General features: G+C 44.9%; 1 protein-coding gene across 2 annotated transcripts; it reads right to left on the reverse strand.

Annotated features, from left to right (window-relative positions):
• Nucleotides 1-3,532: 3,532 nt before the first annotated feature.
• On the reverse strand, nt 3,533-10,270 carry Rnf7 (ring finger protein 7). 2 transcript variants are annotated; one of them, XM_057768177.1, is made up of 3 exons: nt 10,034-10,260; nt 7,010-7,057; nt 3,533-4,236 (listed from the first exon to the last, which is right to left on the reverse strand). In XM_057768177.1, the coding sequence occupies exons 1-3, from the start codon at nt 10,206-10,208 to the stop codon at nt 4,118-4,120; spliced, it is 342 nt and encodes a 113-aa protein (XP_057624160.1). In that variant the 5' UTR covers nt 10,209-10,260; the 3' UTR covers nt 3,533-4,117. The 2 variants fall into 2 exon arrangements, with proteins under 2 accessions (XP_057624160.1, XP_057624161.1); XM_057768178.1 differs by having other exon boundaries at nt 4,180-4,236; nt 10,041-10,270.
• Nucleotides 10,271-10,533: the final 263 nt, after the last annotated feature.

A 10,533-nucleotide genomic window follows, 5' to 3' on the forward strand; every position in this document is an offset into this window, starting at 1 on the left:
AAGGAACAGTCCTGGGTCCCCGAATAACCCAGTGAGGCTGTGATTACAATACACACGGGAACTGAGGTATAGGGAGTTGGCAGAACTAACTAGCTAAAGTCAGCCCCCACCCCGCAAGGCTGGAGACTTACCAGTTTTGAATGCTTGGCCTAGCTTAGGTTCATTTTTGGCTAGCTTTCAACTTAAACCAACCTGTTTCTCTTTATCTACCTTTTGCCTCGGAGCTTATTACCTTCTTTCTTTCTCTGTATCTTACTCTAACTGCTTCTTGTGTCTGGGTGGCTGGTGGCTGCCTGGCTTGTGGCCCTGAGCAGTTCCCCGTTCTCTCCTCTTCCTATTGTGCCTATATTTCTCCTATTTATTTTTTCTGCCTGCCAACCCGGCCTATCTTTTCTCTTGCCTAGCTATTAGTTGCTCAGTTTATTAGACCAATCAGGTGCTTTAGGCAGGCAAGGCGAAAACAAATGCATAATTAAACAAACGCAGCATAAACAAATGTAACACATCTTTACATAGTTAAAATAATATCCACAACAATTGTGAATATCAAAATACAAAAAAATCTTTCCTTTGGAGGACATACTCTGCTGAACAAAACCTGCCCACAATAGAACAGGATGAGATGAAGGTTACAGTATCACGGGTGTGTGTGTGTGGGGGGGGGGCGGGGGTGTTAAGACTTAGGGCTTAGTCTGAGCTACAGAACAAGTAAAGTGCTAAGAGTAACTTCATGCAAACATTGAACATTCGGTATTTTGGTATGCCATTAAAATGTTCACTACAGGGGACTGGAGAGGTGGCTCAGAGACTAAGAGCACGAGCTGCTCTTCCAGAGGTCCTGAGTTCAATTCCCAGCAACCACATGGTGGCTCACGATCATTTATAATGGGATCTGGTGCCCTCTTCTGGCCTGCAGGCATACATACAGGCAGAACACTACACATAATAAATGTTTAAAAAAATTGTTCAATACAGAGTAGTTTAGAATACAAACATTTATACTTTTTTTCTTTTCTTTTTCTCCTAAGATGGTTTTTTTTTCCGTGTGTGTGTGTGTGTGTGTGTGTGTGTGTGTAGCACTGACTGTCCTCTAACTCACAGAGATCCTCTGCCTCCCAAGTGCTGGGATTAAAGGTTCTGAGCTACCACTGCCTGGTCCAGTGCTATTTTTTTTGTATTCAAATCTGTAACCTATTTTCTTGGTTTAAGAGTCTTTCTATAAACCGGGTGATGGTGGCACACGCCTTTAATCACAGCATTTGAGAGGCAGAGGCAGGAGGATCTGAGTTCGAGGCCAGCCTGGTCTACAGAGCAAGTTCTAGGACAGGCTCCAAAGCACAGAGAAACCCTGTCTCGAAAAACCAAAAAAAAAAAAAAAAAAAAAAAAAAGTCTCTAGAGGCCATGCTTGTGATCCTTCTCTTCAGCCTCCCAGTTTTGGAGGATACAGGTTATGTGCCATCACACACAATTTCCTTAAACATTATTTATACCTGGTCTTACTAAACACTAGAGACTTGTCATTTCATTTAAGAAGCACAGGATTACTTCTTTTTTGAAAATAACTTTAAAGAAAATACCCCTTTAATCCCAGCACTTGGAGGCAGAGGCAGGCAGATCTCTGCAAGTTTGAGGTCAGCCTGGTCTACAGAACTAGTACCCGGACAGCCAGGGCTGCACAGAGAAATCTTGTCTTGACAAAGCATCTCTATCCCTTTTTCAGATAAAAAAAAAAACAAGAGCAACTTCATTACTCAGGCCTAAGCCTGTGGGGTTTACCAGCGCGGGGCCACATTGGGCTTGAGCAGTGGCAGAAGCTGCTGTCTGGACTTCACAGAGAGCAAGCAGCCCTTGGCTCTTAGAGGATGACAGGCACTTGGGAAAAGGTAGAAAATGCAAGGCCTTGGATTCAATCCCCAGTACACAGTGAACCTTACCTTTTAAAGAAATTTTCATTCTGTACCGTTAGGGTGCCTGAGAGGCTGTGGCAGCAAAATCCAAACAGCCCCATCTGCCGAGCACCCAAGATGTTGTTCCAAGAAAGGCAGTTCTGCCTCCAAAGAGAAGTTTTAGAAACTGACGTTTTTGAGGTTGAACACAGTGGGTGGCTTATGATGTTGAGATGGTACATAGGGGCCAATACCGCAGACTTCATACACCACCCTACGGTCTGAAATTGTTCAAAATAACTTGAGCTGAAGAACCTGTTACCTATAAATTTTTTTTTTTTGTGGTTTTAAAATGTTTACTAATATGCAGTTAATACCATTTAATCATTTGGAGAGAAAATCCTGCTTCATGGTTTTGGATCTCATAACTAAAATGCCTCCGCATGTTTTTGTGATGAAACAGTATGTACGGATGCTGAGTGGTCACAGGGCAGCAGGGTGCAGAGTCAGAGCGAAGCTTTGTTCCGATCCCTCCTCCTCGCTGCCCTCAGATGCTGAACTGCAGCATAAATAGGGCTTTGTTAGTTTCGCTGGGTGAACACCAAGTCGTTACCACTGCCCTTCTGATTTCTTACAAACTGTCAAAGCGACGACAGGCTACTCCCTTCTCCACAGCTGCTCCACACTTCACTTTAAAAGTATCAAAAAAGCTACTAATGACCAAAAATGTGTATGCTTTTAGTACCTAGAAATCTTAGAAATTTTTTACCTATGCTTTTAGGGCCCTGCTGACGTACGCAAAAATTTCAGAGAAACCAGAGCCAGTATGAAAGAAAACATAACTCAGCCAGGCATAGAGGTGAATGCTTATAATCCCAGTACTCAGGAGGCAGAGGAGGGGGGCTGGCTACAGCCCAAGGTCAACCTCCACTCATTTCCAGTCTAGCCTGGGCTACAGTGAGACCCTACCTCAAATTGTCTCTACTCGCTTCCAGTCCAGCCTGGGCTACAGTGAGACCCTACCTCAAACTGTCACCCACTGAGTAAACCCTCCATTACATGTTTGTGTGTTTCCAAGTAATTAAGTTTTACTACAAAATAAAGAGTATATTTTTTTCTATTTAACAAATTAGTGTAATAAAATTAAGGTATAGATAAAATTAATTCAAAATAATATTTTACTTATTAAATATTGTATAATGAACTCCAGTGTTATACTGGTAAGCATTTCCCGCTAATATTTTGACTAAAATATACAATACAACCTTACAGAAAATACCTCTTTAAAACTGATTGAGTTGGGTAGTGGTGGTGCACGCCTTTAATCCCAGCAGATGGCTCTCTGAGCTTGATGCCAGTCTGCTTTACAGAGAGGGTTCCAGGACAGTCAGAGTTGTAACAAAGAGAAACTCTGCTTCAAAGGGAAAAAACCAAAACAAAACCCTAAGTGATTGAAAAGTGAGGTGAACAGATCCAGGCTTCCTTGATGAGCAAAGATGGAGAACTTGGCCGAAGTCCCATTGACTGAAAGTTTCATTTTACTTACCCTCTTCACTGATCTAAAGTCAAAATCCTCACTTATAGCAAATATACAGTGGGTTACCCTCTCCCAATAACAAAAAAACTGGGAGCAGAGGGTAGGAGCTGGGTTTTCAAAATGAATTTTATTTGTTACTATAACATTCTTTAAATAAAAAAACAATCCGGCATAAACACAAAAATGTTCTTCTGTGAATGAAATGTTCTCACAGCCTCACGTACCAACCGAGAAATGGTAAGGATTGTTCTGTTTTTGGCATTCTTTCTTATAGCTCTTCTTCTTTTTTAAAGATTTATTTATTATACATAGTGTTCTGGCATGGAGGGCACCAGATCTCATTACAGATGGTTGTGAGCCACTATGTGGGTACTGGGAATTGAAGTCAGGACCTCTGGAAGAGCAGCCTGTGCTCTTACCCTCTGAGCTGTCTCTCCAGCCTCTCTATTAGCTCTCCTAAGCAGTATGTATGACACACACCAGAGGTAGGAAAGGCCACTTTAATAAATTATCTTAATTGTACAGAATTTCTCAAAATTAAACATGCTAAACCATGCCCTGGATGAATCTCAAGGCTGCACACCACTCTTTCTATCTGAAGACCTAATCCACTGGAGTGTCTAGTCTTTGTCCAGAAACTTGACAGCAAGATCATCCAGGGTGGCCAACCTCACCAGAGTCTCCTACCACCTCTCACTTGCCGATTCTTTGGACCACCCAGTCCTGCTGGCAGAGAGGGCAGCGATTGTTCTGTTTCACCCACAGGGACATGCAGCAGTTGTGGAAGGAATGATTACATTCTCCCCAGACCACTGGAAGAAAAAAAAAAAGAACAGCTGAGCAGGTGGGTATGCAGTACATGCCTGTCATCTGAGTACTGAGGCAGGAGGACTGCCGCCAGTTCTAGGCCAATATGGTTACAAAGCAAGACCCTGCCTCAGAAACAACCAATCAATTAAACAATCAACCCCCCAAAAACTGACATGACATAGTTCAATTAAAATAGCTAATCCCAGGAGGACATGACCGTAGTAGGGGACCACATGGAGGAAGAGTTCAGGGGAGCAGGAGGGACGACCAGTGGTGGACATAATCAACACACATTGTATGACTGTACGAAATAATCAAAGCATAATTTTTAAATATTCTTAAAAAATTAAATTACTGGGGGCTGGAGAGATGGCTCAGTGGTTAAGAGCATTGCCTGCTCTTCCAAAGGTTCTGAGTTCAATTCCCAGCAACCACATGATGGCTCACAACCATCTGTAATGAGGTCTGGTGCCCTCTTCTGGCCTGCAGACATACACACAGACAGAATATTGTATACACAATAAATAAATAAATAAATAAATAAATAAATAAATAAATATATATTAAAAAATTAAATTACTAAGTTCAAAATTAGTTTTAAAAAGGTCAAGAAAATAGTAATGGCTCATAATCCTGAAAAAAGCTGGGTAAATGATCAAATTGTTTTTTTCTATCTACAAAAAAATTTACAAATATAAGTTACCTTAAGAAATATGCACTGAATGCAGAGCTCAGCCTGGTGGCGGAGAGACTGGTGGTCTGACCAATCCTCCAACTACCAGGGCCAGAAGCAGGATTACGTGTTGCACCCCAGCATCCATCCCACCCATGAGCTGCTGGAGCACGGGTGTGTGTGCATTTGTGTGTGCTGTGTGCTGGTCCTGTGGACCCAGGGCAGCAACGGGATGTCCAAGAAGAGTCCCGTGAGAGCCCAGCACTGACAGCAGAGAGACCTGGGGCCTCACACCAGACCAGTTATTCTTTGGGATGAACGCCTGCATGTAAAATGTATGGATAAAGGGTTTACTGCACGGCCCACTGTATCACACTGCTGAGATTTTTTCCTTTCTTCCTTTATTCTTAAAAAAACTTTGTGTGTGTGTATAATCGGGAGGCACGATGTGAAAGATACAAATAAAAGAAAGAAATTTGCGACAGGCTGGGCATGGTGGCATTCCCCTTTAATCCCAGCAGGCAGGTGGATCTCTGAGAGTTCGAGGCCAGCCTGGTTCTAGGACAGCCAGGGCTATTATTCAGATAAATTGTCTCGACCCTCCCCTCCGCCAAAGGAAGGAAGGAAGGAAGGAAAGAAAGAAAAGAAAAAAAAGAAACATGCCACTTCTTTTCAGGGTGAACTTAATCCCATGCTCCTAAACAAATCTATTTGGTATCTTCTTAAATTAGGAGATTAAAAGACTTGAATCTGTCATAGAGCCCAGACCTCCTCGGCCAAGGGGTGACCTTAGGGATCATTTGCACTTTCCTTATAACATCCTCCTGGTTTTTATTTACCCAGATACAATGTTTTACAGGCCCTGGGCTTACAGCTGGCTATTACAAACAGATGGTAGTCCAGGAACATCACCAGCAGTCTATCTACTGAGCTGTTTTTGTGAAGCTGTGAAGTTTTGAATTATGGTACTGACCAGTTGGTATGGTCATGAAGGCCAGTCCCTGCAGGGTGAGAGATCACTGAAAGGCCAGCCTGGGGTCTACATAGCAAGTATCAAGTAAGAGCCACACACTGAGACCAAAACCAGAAAGTTACCGTGTCAGCAGGCAGTGCAGCTCCTCACCTGACTATCAGATCTGCAGAGCGGCTGGAGAGGCATCTCTCTGCGATCAGGGTTCTTTGCTGAGATGGGCCTTCCTATAAGCCCAGCCTGGCCTGGAATTCACTATGTACACTATGGTTACTGCCCTGTCTCAGGCTTGCAAGGTGCTGGGACTACAGACGTAGGCCACCATGCTCAGGTCTTAAAATCTGTCTGTCTTTCCTTTCTTCTTTCCCTCCCCTCTGTCCTACTTCCTTTTCCTTTGGAGACAGGGTCTCACTCCATAGTCCTGACTGGCCTGGAATTTGCTGATAGAGCAGGCTGGTATCCAACCTGCAGTGTACCTCCTGTCTCTGCTGGGAGTACAAGTGTGTGCCACCAGTCCTGGCCTGTAGTTTTCTTAGCAAAAAATGTATTTCTTTCTGCTTAGCAAAATGTTTATCAAGACCATGAATGGAATATATAATCAATTATTAACTAAAATAGAAGAACTCATAAATTTATCTCAATAAGGTTTTTTTTTAAAGAACTAAAACATTTTACTATTTATTCTTTCCCTTTTAGTTTTAATTCTGATTTTGCTTGTTTTTATTTCTAATTGTGTGTATAGGATGAGGGGCATGCATGCCACTGCTTCCCGTGGAGGTCAGAGGACCTTGTGGAGTGGTCAGGTTTGAGAGGTTAAGTGCTTTTACCTGAGTCATCTCACCAGCTCCTAAGTGCTCTGAATATTTACACTAGTAATTAATCATTGCTTTATGGCTTAATTTTTTTTATGTACTGACAAAGCCATTTCTTTCTTTGGGAAACAGGTCTCACTATGCAGCGAAAGCTAGCCTCAGCCTCCTAGTCATGGATTTACAGGCCTAGGTTACCAAAGACAGGCCTAGGTTACCAAAGACAGTTCAATAAAGTCAATTTGAATTGCAAACTCAAACATTCCCACAGAGACAGAAGAAAACCTCCAACTGAAAAGGCAGGAAGAAGAATTAATACATACCAACACAGTCCTCTTGTTTGTTTTCAGCTTGACATCTAAGGCAGGCATCTAAAACAAACAAAAGCAAATCTCATCTAAGGTTCAGGAGGAATACTGGAAACCCAGACCTTCAAAGTCAAACAAAAGCCCTGAGGATCAGAGATGGAGATAAATGTTTCATATTAATTTCTCATCTAAAAATAACTATTTAAAGAGAAATAAAATACACAGCATTCTATTAGTTCACTTGTGACCAATATTTGACCAGGGTTAACGATGATCTTACAAGCTCATATGACAAGAGAACTCGGCAGTGGCATTAGGGAAAGTCCTTCAAGACAAAGATGCCAACTCTACCATAACAAATTATTGTAAGGCCACTGGCTTGCTCACTCACATGGACCAACCTCAGGGTTATTGTCAAGACACCAGTGTAAATAAGCCATGCCCATGTATTCGTTAGTTATTATCTTCAAGGAACCAGTAAAGATTTTTGTTGAGACAGGGTCTCACATAGCCCTTAGTCTCTAACCTGAACATACTGTGGATGACAACCTTAAAATCCTGCCTTAACGATTTGGAATTACAAGCATGTGCCCCCAGCCCTGCCCAACAATAAAGTGTAGGATAGACCAGGAAGAAGTTTTCACATAAACCCCCTTAATTTTTTTTTTTTTTTTTTTTGGTTTTTCGAGACAGGGTTTCTTTGTGGTTTTGGAGCCTGTCCTGGAACTAGAGACCAGGTTGGTCTCGAACTCACAGAGATCCGCCTGCCTCTGCCTCCCAAGTGCTGGGACTAAAGGTGTGCGCCACCACCACCCGGCTAAACCCCCTTAATTTTTAAGCCATGTGACTATACAACCTATTTGAAAGTTAACAACTTTTTTTCTAATTTTTCCATAAGCAAAATTCCTTTCCTTTGTTTTCAAGACTGGGTTTCGTGTTGCTCAGGCTGGCTTAAAACTATATGGCCTAGGGTGGCCCAAACCCCTAGTCCTCAATGCACTCACCCAACAACAGCAAAGTACTTGAAGAAATTACTTAGGAGTAAATACCAGAAATGGAAACCTAATAATTCAATCAACACAATATTTTAGGGACCAGTGAAACTGGTTCATTCTTTAACTGTATAAACAGTTCAAATTTGGTAAAAGGAGGCTCAAGCTGACAGAAAATGCTTGATGTTAATTATGTGTGTGTGCGCGCTTAACTATGGGTATGTGCACGCAGGTGTCCGTGGAGGCCAGAGGCACTGGACATGGCTGGAGCTGGGGCTACAGGCATTCTGTGAGTTGCCCCACATTGGTGCAGTATGTGCTCTTCACCACCGCGCCATTTCTCCAGATCCAGCAGACTGCTGTGAGTTCAGGACTGCTTTCTTACACAGTGTGCTGCTAACATCAGGGCTAGAATGACTTCAAAAGGTAAAAATAGAGAAATCTGTAAAAGAACACCCAGCCTGGAGTTGAAGACCGCTTCCTGCTTCCTGCCTCTCCTTACATTGGCTCAAGCATAAGATATACCTGGGCCTGGCTCAGGTATATCATATGGTGGAGAATCAGTGAGTCACTATTTTTTTTTGTTTTTCGAGACAGGGTTTCTTCTTTGTGTATCTTTGCCTGTCCTGGAACTCACTCTGTAGACCAGGCTGGACCCAAACTCACAGAGATCCACCTGCCTCTGCCTCCCAAGTGCTGGGATTAAAGCTTTGTGCCACCATCACCTGGCGCCACTATCTCTTTTTGTAGAGGAGGAACCCAAGGCTCCACAAAGCCCGTGTTAAATGTCTAAACTAACACAGTCAGGTACCACCCTTACCCTGGCTGTACTGATGGCCTGGCCTCCTCTCTATGCCCCCTGCTCCTTTCAGGAGGAAGTGGGTTGCGGATGGAACCCAAGGGAGAAAGCACTACCTGCACTGCAATGGGATGGATGGGCCAACCTTAGAGTAAGAAGGCAAGTAAGTCACTTTAAGATTATCAAAATTGGCCGGGCGGTGGTGGCGCACGCCTTTAATCCCAGCACTCGGGAGGCAGAGGCAGGCGGATCTCTGTGAGTTTGAGTCCAGCCTGGTCTACAGAGCTAGTTCCAGGACAGATTCCAAAGCTACAGAGAAACCCTGTCTCGAAAAAAACCAAACCAAACAAAAAAACTCAACTAGATTACGCTGGTTTCATACGTTTCACTTGGCTCAATTTTTTTTTTTGTTTTTTTGTTTTTCGAGACAGGGTTTCTCTGTGGTTTTGGAGCCTGTCCTGGAACTAGCTCTTGTAGACCAGGCTGGTCTCGAACTCACAGAGATCCGCCTGCCTCTGCCTCCCGAGTGCTGGGATTAAAGGCGCGCGCCACCATCGCCCGGCTTGGCTCAATATTTTCGTTCAAAATAATAAAACTGATTATTTATGAAAGGTTCTTTGAAAGGGCACAAAAGGACAGGTCAGTATTTTCTCTAAGAAATGGCACCTTATGGGAAGGGGACATGATGAACTTTCATGTTTCTGTACCAAGCAAGGGCTTTTCTATCCTTGGATTCCCATGGATTTAAATCCTCTTGGCCCTCGCTTCAAGACAAGCGAGCTTTGACTCGTCTTGTCGATCTGAATTTTAAAAGCCAGCCAAAGAGCGGCTGCAACAACGAATCTACGCAAATGACTGCGCATCATTTCGGGATTGACAAGAGCCGTGAAGCGTGATCCACACGGTGGCGCAGGCTCATAATTCCTAGAATTTGGGAGGTGCTGGCAGGAGCACCGGGGGTTCAAGGCCGACCTCGGCTAGATGAACAACTTCCAAGCCAGCCTGGGGAACATGTGAGCCTCTCAAAAACAAACATCTCAACCCTCAGATCCACGTCTCGGGCCAGCTGTGAGGTCTGCTGGCCGCTGGGCAACCTACACACGGGTTCCCGGGGATCAACCCGGTTGTGTTCCCTCGGTCACGCCCACCACCCGCGGGAATCATCCCGCACGGGCGGCCCGGCCCAGTGCTCGCCAGCGGAGCCCGCCCAGCAGCCCCGGGCTCGCGTGCCGCGAGCGCTTCGCTTACCCATCACCTGGACCCTGCAGATGGCGCAGGTGTCGCACTCAACGTCCCAGCTCCACATGGCTACCGCGTTCCACTTCTTGAGGGAGAACATCTTGTCGCCCCCCGGCCTGGAGCCTGCAGTCCCGGAGTGCGAGGACAACACGCACGGTTCCTCGCCGTCCTCCACGTCGGCCATGGCGGCGGCGCAGAACGGCGACGCGGACGTCGGGCGCGGAGGCGGGAGGTATGGCGGCTCAGTAGGGCCCAAACGCGTGCCGCGGCACCTCCCGCAGGTACGCCGCGCCGCCGGAGGTAGGCGGTGCTGATTGGCTGGCGCCGCTCGGTGACGTCACGAGGCCTGCACTAAGACCGTCTGCGCCTGCTGCTGCTTTGCAGGGGCCACCGGCATTTATTGCAGAGCGAGCGCTGCCTTACGTCTTCCTTTATTACACCCGGAGCTCTCGGAGATCACCTTGCTTCCGTTTTCATTTGTCTTCTCTCTCCCAAATGTGAACTATCAG

This window comes from Chionomys nivalis, chromosome 4, assembly GCF_950005125.1.
Source record: "Chionomys nivalis chromosome 4, mChiNiv1.1, whole genome shotgun sequence".
Classification (NCBI taxonomy): Eukaryota; Metazoa; Chordata; class Mammalia; order Rodentia; family Cricetidae; genus Chionomys; species Chionomys nivalis.

Excerpts from the sequence above, each read along its gene's own strand:
- Rnf7 (XM_057768177.1), bottom strand. The coding sequence starts at position 10,208 with ATGGCCGACGTGGAGGACGGCGAGGAACCGTGCGTGTTGTCCTCGCAC. Across the intron at positions 7,058-10,033 it reads CTGCAGGGTCCAGGTGATGG|ATGCCTGCCTTAGATGTCAA; the intron begins GTAAGCGAAGCG and ends TGTTTGTTTTAG. Across the intron at positions 4,237-7,009 it reads CAAACAAGAGGACTGTGTTG|TGGTCTGGGGAGAATGTAAT; the intron begins GTATGTATTAAT and ends TTTTTCTTCCAG.